The 13,849-nt window shown below is 33.8% G+C and overlaps 2 protein-coding genes across 4 annotated transcripts; both read left to right on the top strand.

The window, feature by feature from the left end:
- The first annotated feature begins 315 nt into the window (after positions 1-315).
- LOC110820008 (alpha/beta-Hydrolases superfamily protein) lies at positions 316-6,063 on the top strand. The gene is made up of 9 exons (XM_088216428.1): positions 316-770; positions 1,513-1,589; positions 2,066-2,171; positions 2,811-2,903; positions 3,010-3,075; positions 4,253-4,398; positions 4,654-4,762; positions 5,124-5,188; positions 5,726-6,063. Exons 1-9 carry the CDS (start codon positions 498-500, stop codon positions 5,871-5,873), a joined length of 1,083 nt encoding a protein of 360 aa, XP_088072554.1. The 5' UTR covers positions 316-497; the 3' UTR covers positions 5,874-6,063.
- Positions 6,064-7,041: 978 nt separating this feature from the next.
- Positions 7,042-10,386, top strand: LOC110819839 (cytochrome P450 family protein). Of its 3 annotated transcripts, none has more exons than XR_015817998.1 (3): positions 7,042-7,667; positions 7,943-9,977; positions 10,073-10,386. XR_015817998.1 is itself a non-coding variant. In XM_088216427.1 (2 exons), exon 2 carries the CDS (start codon positions 7,943-7,945, stop codon positions 9,794-9,796), a length of 1,854 nt encoding a protein of 617 aa, XP_088072553.1. In that variant the 5' UTR covers positions 7,042-7,667; the 3' UTR covers positions 9,797-10,386. The 3 variants fall into 3 exon arrangements, 1 of the variants encoding a protein (XP_088072553.1); XR_015817997.1 differs by having other exon boundaries at positions 10,066-10,386; XM_088216427.1 differs by having other exon boundaries at positions 7,943-10,386.
- The last annotated feature ends 3,463 nt before the right edge of the window (positions 10,387-13,849 follow it).

The following is a 13,849-nucleotide window of genomic DNA, read 5'->3' as shown; positions in this document are numbered from 1 at the left end:
AATTATGAGTTGAACAAATGAATTTGGGTCAACTATCGCAACACTTATAATTGCATTGTTTGAAGAGAAAATAAATGAAATATTACTTATAAAAATATATTTATTTTTTAAAACGAGTTTAAAAATTTAAAAAATTTTATAAGATGTTTAATTATTATTTTTTTATTTTAAATTATAAATATTTTTTTAATAATATATTTGTGAATAATTAAAATATGTAATTTGATTTATTTTCTATTTCTCTCAGGCAAAATCAGAAAATCTAAAATCTAAAATCTTAAATAATTTCTTTTTTTTTTTTTAAGCAGCTTCATGCATCTTCTTCTTCCTTTTCTTTTCTTTTCTATTTTCTTTTTTGAAATCCCAGCCAAAAATTGAAATAATCAACGGAAGAAAATTTCCATACACACACAAATCCCGGTACACACAGAAATCTCCATTACTGCACAGATGTTCTGATCCAAATCAAACCCCAGCTTCAACCTTCACGTCGATAAATGAATCTCTCACTCTCATCCACCTCTTCTCTCTCCACTTCATCCGCTACTCTCTCGTCTTCTTCTGATTCGTCTTCGTCTTCGTCAACCTCATCAACCACATCCACCTCATGGTTATCCGGCTTAGTTGGCGGCCGCTCCAGTAAATCAGCCGCATTGAAGCTCTCCAGCACTTCTGTCTCCGGCGGTGGCAGCGGCGATTATGGTGGACCAATTAAGGGCAAGAACCAGTTCCATGGTGTGCTCTTCAAATACGGGCCGAAGCCGATTCAGGTATGTTGAAAGCAATCTTCTCTTGATTTATGATTCAACTTTGGTGTTTGGAATCAATTTTAGCATTTATTACCTTAATTTGCTTAATTTGGAACTTTGATCTTCATTTCTTGTTTTACGTGTTAATGCTTTACTGTATCTTGATGGTGAATAAATGGAGTGATGAAATGATGTAGTTCAAAACTGAACCTCGCTTGAGTGTGATGAGTGCTTATAGCATTCAAGGTCTTGCTCAGGTTTTCTTCAAATGTCGACTTTTTGAAAAATTCAAACAAAGAGGTCCCAAAATCTTGAAAGTAGGACGCATCTATTAGATTATGGTATTTTAAGAGTCCCCGCAATGGTCATTCGAAGAGGGTGGATTTGAAGAGGTGGATCAATGATTTTCTTCTGAACAAAAAATTTGTCTGATTATTGGATTATGTCTGAGAATCTCTTTAGTGGGTTTTTAGAGTTTGTATATTTAAAGGGTCTACTGTAGTGTAGTAGCTGTTATGAGGATTTAGGAGTCTAGTTTGTTTAGTTGGAACAAAGACAGGGGACTCTTGAGTTGACTACTATTTGTTGATAAGGGACTTCATCACTTCAATATCTATAAGGTCTTATGCTTTTTCTTCTTCTCTCATATGTTCATCATGACTCAGTTTTTATGATAATTCTCTCATGTAGGACTTTAAATTTGTATAGATGGGTTTATGTTAACTTTGGAATTTTGCATCTCATTTGACCTTTGTCATCACAGGTGGCATTTAAGACAGGTGATTTCAAGCAACATGTCATTTTTATTGGTGGACTGACAGATGGATTTCTGGCTACTGAGTATGTTTCCTCCTTTTTACTTTCAAATTTAACATTGCTAATCCTATAGAGTACTTCTTTGTCTTCTTTTCGTCTATCATTTTACTCCAATTGATACGATATCAGGCCTTCTTTAAGATGACTCAAGACACATTATTTACTCTGTTCATCCTGTAGAATCTGTCTTTCCTCAAAAGTTGGTATTTTTCTCTAAGTATTCTTGTGTTGGCAATTTTTTCTCTCACTACTCTGGCGTTGTTAAAAATTTTTTAAAAGAAAGGACATTAGCAAACATATAGAGATTCTAATGTTGAAGTCTGAAAGTTGTATGCAATTTTCTAATTGGATTGACATTTTGGAATAAGCTAAACCGAAAGCAAGGTGGGCTCTGCAGAATGTAGAACATCAATGGAAAATGACTGTTTTTTTTCTAACAGATCTTCATGGTGTTTGCTTTAAAATGTGTTTATAATATAACCTTCTTTGCTTTCTTGCAGATACTTAGAACCACTTGCAATTGCTTTGGATAAAGAAAAATGGTCACTTGTTCAGCTACTTATGTCATCTTCATATAGTGGATATGGAACCTCCAGCCTGCAACAAGTAATATTTTTTCCAACTAAATGTTATCTATTTATGTTGAACACTTCGATACTTTATTAAGCCTGGAAACGAAAAGAAAATAGAAGGCAGAGGATTCACAAAGAGAGAGCAATATCATGTGCTCCTGATAACACAAGTTGAGTTGATAAATTTATAGAAATTGCTTAAGTTTTCTTTTCATCAAACCATTGCCAAATAGCACATTATTCAAGTAATAGACAAGAGTGAAGGAGGATAATTTACTCAACCTGTTGATTGTTGCCATTCTCATCCTTCCATTTTGGGTTAGACATGATGTAACTCATGATTGAGGGGAGGATTTAGTGAGTTGAGGACCATGCAGATTGTTCTTGCCCTAATTTTGGGTGACTAATGTGTTACCTTTTTAACCATTGATTTTGCTTGCTTTCATATTGTAACTTTACCTATGTCACAATGGCTTGATTAAATTTTGATGACATCAGTCAATCAACAATTTGCTAACATCCTTGTTTTCCCAGTTCTACCATAACTTCTCGAATAAGTTCAATCTAGGGACAAAGTGGTTTACCATGTTCTTGGTATTTTCTTGCTTTTTCTTCTGATCTTACAATGTAACATAAACAAGTTCAAGATATTCTTGCTCTATCTATCTTGAAGGATGCTATGGAGCTTGATCAGCTGGTGAGTCATTTAATTAACAAAGAAGATTCAGAAGGTGTAGTGCTACTTGGTCATAGTACCGGTTGTCAGGTGACTGCTGATTGTATCTAAAACTTGAGAGCTATATATACTTAGTTTGAACACTTAATCATGGAATTTCATGTTTATGGCTCCCTTACTTTGCATATGAATACAGGATATCGTTCACTATATGCGTACAAATGCTGCATGCTCTCGAGCAGTTCGTGCTGCCATTTTACAGGTAATTCCTAAGCATCGTGAATTACTTCCCCTGCTTCACTCAAGATAAAGGTTTCATGATCTTTACATATTATTCCATTGATCATTTTATAAGTACAGCTTGAAGTTTGTGCTTTGCTGCTGAATGATTAGATTTTAACTGACAACCAGTGCTGGGCCTTTTGACCTAGTTTCTTTCTTTTTTTTTTTTTCTCTTTTTTTTTTTTTTTTTTAATTTTTTATTTATTTTACATTATTGGTTAAGCAACTGATATTTGCTTAAAGGAAGCATGAAAGTATCTAGCTTTAGGCCATTTAAGTATCTGGCTATTGGTAAACCTACTATGGTATCTACCTTTCAGTTCAATCTTTTTTTCAATCTATTTAGGGGGGTTATGAACATTTTTAAGTTCTCATTACTTTATGTCCATTGCTATGTTGATTTGCTTGATATGTAAAGCTGTCTGCAACCTCTGAACTGTAGATGTGTGTTAAAATTAACTTTTCTTGCCTTTCAGTCTCGATGCACGGGATGGATGCTTCAGATAAGTTAGGAAAGCGATTAGCTTGTTCTATGTCAGTTAAAGGCGTACGTAATACTTATTGGAGAGGAAGTAGGGCGAGGGAAAGGGGAAAGACTTTCTGTTGGCTTGTAATGGAAGTCTTGGAAAGTGTGATAATTTGAAGAGAGAGTATGAAAACTAGCTTTTGTTATAGTGAATGAAAATGGAAGGAAAATAATGATAAGCTCTGTTTATGAATATCTGTCGAGGTAGATGAACTAAGATCTTTAGTCATCAGTCTTTGTTTATGCATTTCTATTGAGGAATAGATGAATTAAGATCTTTAGTTCAGAAGATAAAACCATGACAAGATACCAATCTCAGATTAATAGCAATAACCTCTATCAATTTAAAAAAACATTGTTATTTAACAAAGCTTCATCTACAACATGTTCTTGTTTAACAGTGTTATCGATGTTCTAGAGCCAGGTAATAAATTATGTTAGCAACTGTAATGGATGAAGCATGACTATGATATGTTGTGGGGCTGATATAAACTTTTAACCTTTAATATCTAGTTATGAAGTGGGGTTTTTAACTAGTAAATTGCCTAATGCAATATTTTATTTCTTCCTTTTGCCTACATGTTGTGCATTTGCTTGCAGCTTTGGTCATAATGCATATTGGAATGTTCAGGCTCCAGTCAGTGATCGAGAATATAGAGCAACTCTTCCCGAAACAGCTGCTATGATTGACCTAGCTTCCAGCATGATAAAAGAAGGCCGGGGCCCAGAATTGATGCCTGCAGAAGCAGATCCATCTGCTCCAATTACTGCAAATAGGTACTGATAGCAACATCTATTCTCATTGTCGAGTTGAAAAATATGCTTGGCTCTGTTTATGGACTCTCTAAGCTGTAGAATCTGAAAATTTTGCTGTATAATATGCTTCCATTTGTTTGCCAAACTTATTTCAGTATTTTCAAGTGATTTATCTTTGGTCAAGTTGTCATCATCTTCTTTCACATTTGGGTAAATCCTTTCTTACCACTGGATTTTGGTCTTATAGCTTTAGACAACTTTTGTTTGATTTTATAGGTACTACTCTCTTTGTGCCTACATGGGTGATGATGACATGTTTAGTTCTGATCTTACCGATGACCAACTGAGAATGAGACTTGGGCACATGTCTAACACACCTTGCCAGGTATAGTAATATGCCCTTATCCAATTTTCTTATTTGTTTTGCAAAATGTCAATCATTTTATACGATGAGAAGTTCCATCTAAAAATTGTCTAATCTAGGGAAGATGATTTGTTCCTGTTTAGGTGAAAGCAGTTTCTGTTTTCTGATTTTTCTATTTGTTGTGGAGGTATAGTTACTAAATAAGAAAAAGAAGAGGGTGGGGGCGGGGAGGGGCAGGAACATTACTTTCAAAGCAAGCAACCAATAGCTATTGTAGTATTGCTGCTCCAGACATCACTATTGCATTTCATTTGCTTTATGCTTGAAAGATCCTGCTTCAGCCTTGTCAACTATGAATAAGGTTCTCATGTGTTCCAAGCAGGTTATTTTTTCCATGGCTGATGAATATGTTCCAGACTACGTTGATAAGAAAGCGCTAGTTGACAGGTAAGATCTTAAGTATTTTCTAAGTCAATGAACACAGCTTTAGAAGTTGTCTGGCTGACCATATTATTTTCTTAACATGAGCTTATAAGCACTTTAACCTTCCTTTTAAATAGTGAAAAGTTACAAGCACGATAAGTTATAAGTTCTTGTAATAACATTAATGAATATTCTTAAGGGTTTCATCTTTTGTCATTTTAACAAAATTGATAGCTTATAAATTATATATTTGCTATTTAAGTAAATAAAATAATACAACTTATAGATTTGTATTTTGCCTAAGTACTTCAAGAGCTTATTTATAGTAAAACTATATGAGCTTATATATACTGTTAAAGAATTTGTAAGCTACTACATTTTAAGGGAAACAGAATATCCTCTCTATAAATCTTTGCCTTTAAGGTTGATAGAGTAACTTTTAGAAGAGAAAAAGAACTTTACAAATTGGTTTTAAGATTAGAAGGCTTGAAGGAAGGATTTGGAAGCGGGTTGGTTGATATAATTAGATTAAATGACGGCGGTGGTTATCATCTGATGCAGATTGTGCAGAGCAATGGGTGGTGCAGAGAAAGTAGAAGTTGAATATGGGAATCACTCCCTCTCCAACAGAGTTAATGAAGCCGTGCAGAGCGTTATAGACTTTGTCAAAAGAGAGGGACCAAAGGGCTGGGATGATCCGTGGAACTAATACACATCTTATTTGTTCTTATCTTGATTTGCCTATTTTTTTTTTTTTTTTTTCCTCGTAACTATTCATATAATTCGTTTTAGCTCTCTATCGTATTCGATATGGTTAGACATCTATAGTCTCTCTATATGTATTTCTTTTAAAATGAAGCTTGTGATTATTGATAGAGCTGCACAGATTGTTTTGTTTTGTTTTTTGTTTTTTGTTTTTAATTTTTTTCTTATTATTTTCTCTAATGATCCTTTTACTCTCTGGATCCTGTAGCATAAGCTGCTGTTTGGTTTGTCATATTTTCTAGTTAAATCAATTTATAAGTCTAACAAAAACAGAGAAGTTACTTAAGATTGAGTTATAAATCCGTTGGATAGATGACAATTTCCTAAATGATCAGACCCATGAATGGTAGGACCCAAGTGTGACTTACACGCACGCTTTGGGAGTAGGGATGTTTTCGTACCAATCTAAAACTCACCATAAATAAACTAAATCTAGAGTTCTAATTATGTTTAAATAATAAAAGAGTTCTGATTAAGTAAGTAATTAATATTATTAGTAAGTTAAGATGGTAAGTATTTTATTTTACTAAAAAAAGTCATTGAATAATCAATTCTTTTTTTTTTTTTTTTAAAGAGAAAATTGTAGCGGTCATCTCTCTCTCTCATTTATAACCAAAAATAAATGGAGCATTATGCTCCACCAATTCCACTCTCTCTTCTCACATTTGTTTATTTATTTATTAGTCATCCATTGAACGTTAAAACTCAGTTGTTGTGCACATGAAACCCAAAGAACCCATTAAATGTCCCATTCAGATTTTGATCAGACACATCCAATCCAGGTCCTTTTCATGTCCGCTGGCGAAACGACGTCGTTTCCTTATGGTCAATGACCCGACCCGACCCTCTTGGAAACAAACCGTGCCGGAGATAGAATGTTACCAAGGTTGCGCTTTTGTAGCTTTTGAATTTTGATTTCAGTCATTGATTGGAGATAGCGAAACCGGCGGTGAGGCTAGCAAAATAACGGCCTCTCACTGCCCACTCGAATCAACGTCAACCATTAAAAGATATTTTCTCAAGGAAAAAGTGAACGTCAATTTTATTGGACCAATAAAAAAAGAAAAACATATATATATATATATATATATATTTCATAAATTCAAACTAATTCGACTCGAAATGGTAAAGTTACTGGCTCCGATCATCAGTGGAGAGAGGCGTGGGGTCCACAATTCGGCCATCGACGCATAACATGTAAACACGAGGACTGTTGTCTCCAATCCACCGTGCACGGTGCTGTCACGATAGATTAATTATTTCAATGCATGAAATTACGTTAATACCCTTCGCCACCTTCACCGACGCGATTCACTGCGTCGTCGCATGTCGGTGCTGCTCGGAGTCGTAACCGTGATTTCGGTGGCTCGTGTCGACAACCTTGGAATTTTTGGGAAAGTATAAGGGTATTTCCGTCAATGCAGAAAGTTGTCTTCTTCCTGCTTTCCAGCTCTTTTCCGCTATAACAACTCCTATTAGAACTCTAGGATTCTCTTTCTTCCTTTTTTTTTTTTTTTTTTTCTATATTTTTTTCTCCCAGAACTTCATTAAGATTTATCCGGTGATTTCCTCCATTAATCTCGCTTTCAATTCAACGAGGCTGGAGTATTGAAAGTTCTGTTCTCTCAAGTTAGAAAAAATACATCCTCTCGCATTCATTCATCTTGAAAAATTCCAAGGGTGGAGATAAAGGGAGAGAAAAAAATTGAATATTCTCCGCCATTAAAGTGTATACCCAGTAAGTAGTTTTCTCTTATTTAATTACTTTATTAAATAACAACTATATTATTAATATTTTCGTTTATTGTTGGGGAAAATAATCGAAGCTTTTTGCTTTGAACGAAAGCCAATTGGAATTCGCATTGTCGTCAAATTGTTTTCTTCTGCGTGAAAACACTTCCATCTCCCTCTATTATTTTATTTAATTGTTGTTCTCCTGTTCGTGTTTGAAATCTGTGTTTTTCTTCTAGTTTCGTTTACTGTTCTTGTCGTGGTTATTGTTAATGGTGACAGATGCCGGAGAAAGGCTTGAGTTCGGCTCCCTCGCCGAAGTACTGGGCGTTTTTTAGGTCAAATCCTTTGCATCAATGGCGGTTCGGTGTTCTTACTGCTCTTGTTTTTGTAAGTATGTTGGTTGTTTGGAGCATTGATGGATGTACCATGAAGAGCTTGCTCGAAGCTTGGAGGTTCAGACATGGTTTTACCTCCATGAAAGTTAACATCTCCTCTGATATCTCCGAAACCCACCTTCAAAATTTCGCGGGAAATACCAGCGATCTTCCTGTTTCTGCGGCAAACGAAACTCAGATTCCGGTCACCGAGTCAACTCAGAACCAAACGAACGTGACTCCTTTTCCTTCCAAAGCCAATTCTACTTACGTTGGAAGCCCACGTGAGAACAATGGAGAAGAAAAACCCAAATTTTCAACTGGTTTGAAATGGGTGTTCGCTGAATTGGAACCTAAATTCACAGAGAAGCTTCTGGCGAGGTGGTTGGAGCCCGGAGGGGAGCCATGCAGAGAATCCAAGACTGTTCAGATTTCGATTCCTGGGTTGGACGGAAGAAATTTGGTGGAGCTACCAGCTGGTGAGATCCATGAATTTGGATTCCAAGCGCTAAACGAATCGGGTAATCCTGTTTGTTTGGGTGGGGATTATTTTGAAACCGATCTTTCCGGGGAGAAATGGAAATCTCGGCCCCCGGTGAAGGATTTCGGAAACGGGTGGTACTCGGTTTTGCTCCAAGTCCATCCGGATTTCGCCGGCGACTTCAATCTCACTGTAAGTTTGCTGTTTAGACATTTTCAAGGTCTTAAATTCTCGCCTCAACGGTTTGGTTTTGATAAGGAATTACGTCGCATTCGTATCAAATTTTACAAAACTGAAGCTAAATTACCAGAAATTACAGTTTGTAAACAATCTGATTTCACTAGAGATATTTGGTCCGGGAGATGGACCCGTCATGGAAAGAATGATGATTGTCAGATTAGCAATGATGGAAGATACCGGTGCCTGCCGCCGGATTTTCCATGTCATAGTCCATGGTGTAATGGTTCATTAGGATTGTTGGAGAGTAATGGCTGGGTGTACTCTACTCATTGTTCATTTAAGATGTTTTCAACTGATTCAGCTTGGGATTGTTTGAAGAACAGGTGGATTTTCTTTTGGGGCGATTCAAATCATGTTGATACCATTAGGAACATGCTGAATTTTGTTTTGGATTTGCCTGAAATACCATCTGTTCCTCGAAGATTTGACATGAACTTTACAAACCACAAAGACCTTTCTCAGTCAGTTCGAATAACTAGCATTTTCAATGGTCATTGGAATGAGACACAGAATTACCTAGGTTTGGATTCCTTGAGACACGAAGGATTTCGAAATTTGTTGAAGAAATACTTCTCCGAAGGGACTGTTCCGGATACAGTGATCATCAACTCCGGCTTGCATGATGGTGTTCATTGGCCTAATATAAGAGCATTTTCAAAAGGAGCAGACTATGCAGCCTCATTCTGGAAAGATGTTATGGAGTCAATAAGGCAGAGGGGATTGAAGGTTCCAAAAATCATTTACCGTCACACAATAGCAACGGGTGGATATGCTCGAACTCTTGCCTTTAACCCTAATAAAATTGAGGCATTCAATGGGGTATTCTTGGAGAAAATGAAAATGGCAGGATTGGTTTCTGCAGTGATAGATAACTTTGATATGACATATCCTTGGCATTATGATAACCGGTGCAATGATGGAGTGCATTATGGCAGAGCTCCGGCAAAGATGAAGTGGAGAGATGGGGAAATCGGGCATTACTACTTTGTGGACTTAATGTTAGCTCATATATTGCTCAATGTTCTATGTGCAAGGTAGCAACAATTAATTCAAAGGCAGATGGAAATCATATGCTGATTTTTTCGGTGGATCAACTGGAGAAATAGAATCTGTAATGGTCTAAGATTTGCTGATATGTCTAGTGGGCCTTGCTAGAAAGGGCATCACAAGAATGCATTTTGAGACATCTTGGCTGGTTCTTGGAGTTCGAATCTATGAGGTATCAAGTTCAATATGTTGTGTGATTCATTGTTTCAAGAGAATTAGCATTCTTTATTTGTTTGTAAATTTGTTACCATATATATAAGATTGTAGGTAGGTCGAGCTCCAAAGTTTGTAGGTTATAAATTTCAGAGGGTAGAAATCTCAATGCTGAATATCATTAGACATTCGTGGCTGCTGCTGCATATTTTTTTATTTCAAAGCTTGCACTGCTTTTGAATTCGCATCACGCTGCCTCAGTCTTTCTGGTATGTACTACTGATCAAGCGATTTTATTTATATACTATTTGAGCTGACAATTTGCTTGAGTTTGAAAAGATGCTGTATATCTTTTCGCGGAATAATGGAAGCTCTGTACTATTTCATGTATAATATAAATGGAAAGCTCATGGTTTTATGACCGGCAATTATTATTTACGAGAAATGAGAGCTAAGCTTGGGGAGGTTGAGAAGTTGTTTCTACTTGAATTCTGGGTTCATGACAAACTAGAGCTTGCATGTATCGAGGTTAACTCGTAGATAATATTTCACCATTATGTTAAGCAAAAGCCATGGAAGAACATGGAAACCGAAATGCTTAGTTAGGCCAGAAGTAGGTTCGCCTCTATGTTCTAGCGGTATATTATACATATTTTTTGGCATCAGCAATGAATTTAATATTAATGTTCAGAGTTTTACTGAGTCTAACTGAGATTTTATTCTGGTTGGGTCTTTTTCATGTAAAAGGCAAATATAGAAATGTGTTGAATGGACTTTTCCTTACCAATATGGCCCCTGAATAAATGTAGCCAGATATAGTGATTTTGGGTCTATAGGCACTATGTAACTCTCCTATAAGAAATATATTTGATTTTTAAATTTTATATAAGAGTTAAGTAATAAATTATTAATAATTTAAGTTTAATTGTTTTAAAATTAATGATTTAAACTTCAAAGTTGTTGAAATAATTGTAAGTTTGGAATGTACAAGCAAATAGTTGACAATCAAGTTATGAGAAACAACTTCGGTAATTTGGTCGGAATTTTGTGAAGTCGAACTGTGATATTTTAATGTACCAACAAAGCCAAGACAAGTACATATCATCAAGGATAAAACATCTCTTATCATTGCTTTCCCAATTTCATGATATTGCATTGAATTGTTCCACAATGTATACATGGATTACATTGATTTTTCATGGTGTGTTTGTTAGATAGAGGAAGCATATGCTCTTTTATTATGTTATAGTATATTAAATTTGAACTATCATTATATATTAATTATAATATAATTTTTTAATAAAAGTATATAAAAATAAAAAAAAAATCGAATCTACCGGCAGTGGAATTTCCGAGCGTTGTGATTCTGCCGGTTCTCATTCACGGTTAAGATTTATTTTTCGGTAACCATGTATAGAAAGTGACGGTGAATATAATGATCAAAGAATCGTATGAAATGAGAAACGAAAATGGGCTCATCGGAAGAGTTTTAGGATTTTGGCCACATCGACTCTACCGAGCTTTACTTGCGATTTTTGGCTAATCTGTTATAATTTTTGCTCTGATGCAGTTACAGGGAGATTTGAAATCGAATTCCAAGCGATAAGGAAAAATTTTATTTTTTTTGACAGTCGACAGTGGTTCTGGTGCGATGACAGCCGGGGGTTGGTCTCATTCTCTAGTATCTGGTTCTTGTTCTCCAACGAGCACATGTGCGGTTAGGGTTAGGGTTCTCTGATACGTGATGTTTAAATACCCGTTTCGTATCGATCTGGGTCATCCGTTCGCATCGACGTGGAACAAGGAGAACCGTCCAATCGTTGTCTGTTTAGATTGATTGTGTTGATAAATCTGGACCGTTTATCGCGATTGATCTCATCTGCCCGATCGTATCCAAATGGAGAATGCATCTGAACCGTTCAAGCACGCGGGATGAGATTTGGGATGTCGGATTGTCAGGCACGTGGATCGCTCGCGTGGCTTTCCGTGTGATGCCGATGTCAGCAGGGTTGTCACGCGGCGTGCTCTGATCCACCGGCGCTGCTGACTTGATCATCCTACGTGATCAAACTTCTTTCCTTTTGCATTTTAACTCTATATTTTTAATTTTGCTTTTAAAAACACTTACCGAATTTTTTTCAAAATTTCTTTCAATTTCATTCTTAATTTATTTTTTTAAAAAATTTAATAAAATTAATTATTTATAAAAATTTTATAAATAAAAAAAATTATTACATTTAAATTAGAAAAAAAAACAAACAGACATGTTAACCATATAACAGTTGTGTGTATATATTTATTGCCAATTTCTATAGTTTGTTACAATCTGTCATCTAGTTTATTCACGTAACAAACGAAAATATTACTTAATTCTATTAATTTTAGTGCTAAAATTTCACAAAAAAAAAAAAAAAAAAAAATTGGTATGTTCAAGTTGAATTCAATTATAGTTTTATGAAATAAGGAGAACGGAACACAAAAGTGATAAAAAAAAATTAAATGAGTATTGCATTTAATTTGAAATTAATTTCATATTCAATCCAAGTTAGATGAATTTAGTCAACAGAGAATAAAAATATATTATTTTAGAATTGAAGATAATAATAAGGTTTTTAAAATTATATATATGCATCAAATGTGCAAGACTGATGGCTTGAATTATTTGAAGAAATGTGTTTAAAGATGGTAAACTTTAAGTTACTTAAAAGCATGTAGTTTTTTTATTTAAAAATAAATAGTTAATCATTTCAATAGGAAGTGGATTCCACAAATTAAGTTGTTATGTTTAATAAATATATATTTTTTATTACAAATATTTTACTATTCATATTGGTTTACGTATACATTTTAAATTTTTATAAGATATTAAAAAGATAATTAAGTAAGTTATTAAAAAAGAAACAACAAGATAATTAAATCTATATTTTTAAAGTCAATGTTAAAAACTCATATGCACTATACGTTTTATATTAAAATGTGAATATAAAATTCTTAAAATTAAGTAGGAAATAAATAATCTAAAACATCTCTTAAACTATGACTAAATTTGGTGTATAAATAATTAAATAAAAATATAATGTAGTAGAATTAAGGGTTAATCCACGTGTGCATTTTACTTTTGATCATCTGACATATTTTACAGAAAATCAAGTTTAAATAATATTATTCTTATTGCTAAAATTAAAATATATATATATATATATATATATCAAGAGATAATGACTGAGTTCTATTTGGGTGAGTATTAACTTTTCCAAAGCTTATTATAAAGATTGAAGATCTTTTTTACATGTACATTAAAATGTTAAACAACTAAATGTTCCTTTAAAAATAATAATAAAAAAAAGGTAATTTGCGTGTAAATAAATTAATAATTACACGTACTCAAAGCTGATATAATTGCAAATAAACATAATTAATGTAAAGCCACAATTAACCCCAAGGGTTAATTATAATTACTTCTCTTTCCTAAAACATTTAAATACTTGGAATAGGATGCCCATGTTCAATTACCTAAAAAAATAATTTAACATATTTTCTAAATGATAGTTTTTATTTATTTATTTACAATAAAGAGTTAATTATAAAAAAATTAAAATTTTATTAAAAATATAATAATGAGTTGGTTATAATAATAAATGTATTAAGAACTCCATCTAAAATTATAAGAAATCAATTTAAGAACAGAATTTTAGTCTATTTAATGTGTAATTTTATATATAATTTTACCATGACCGAATCATATAATAAAAAAAAAAATTGTAATTATCTGTCTTTATATAAATTAAAAAATAGTACATAAATAATAATTTTTTTTTTATAAAATAACAATATGTAAAAATGGTAAATAAATAATAAAAAATTAATAAATTTTATTATATAAAACATGTG

This window comes from Carica papaya, chromosome 3 (assembly GCF_054855325.1).
Source record: "Carica papaya isolate Zhongbai chromosome 3, ASM5485532v1, whole genome shotgun sequence".
NCBI lineage: Eukaryota > Viridiplantae > Streptophyta > Magnoliopsida > Brassicales > Caricaceae > Carica > Carica papaya.
This window is presented reverse-complemented; position numbering and strand designations above follow the sequence as displayed.

What these genes read in the sequence shown, in the direction of transcription:
- LOC110820008 (XM_088216428.1), top strand. Translation starts at nt 498, where the DNA reads ATGAATCTCTCACTCTCATCCACCTCTTCTCTCTCCACTTCATCCGCT. An exon ending in GTCATAGTACCGGTTGTCAG is followed by an intron (nt 2,904 to 3,009) that starts GTGACTGCTGAT and finishes ATATGAATACAG; the next exon opens with GATATCGTTCACTATATGCG. An exon ending in TGTCTAACACACCTTGCCAG is followed by an intron (nt 4,763 to 5,123) that starts GTATAGTAATAT and finishes TGTTCCAAGCAG; the next exon opens with GTTATTTTTTCCATGGCTGA.
- LOC110819839 (XM_088216427.1), top strand. Translation starts at nt 7,943, where the DNA reads ATGCCGGAGAAAGGCTTGAGTTCGGCTCCCTCGCCGAAGTACTGGGCG.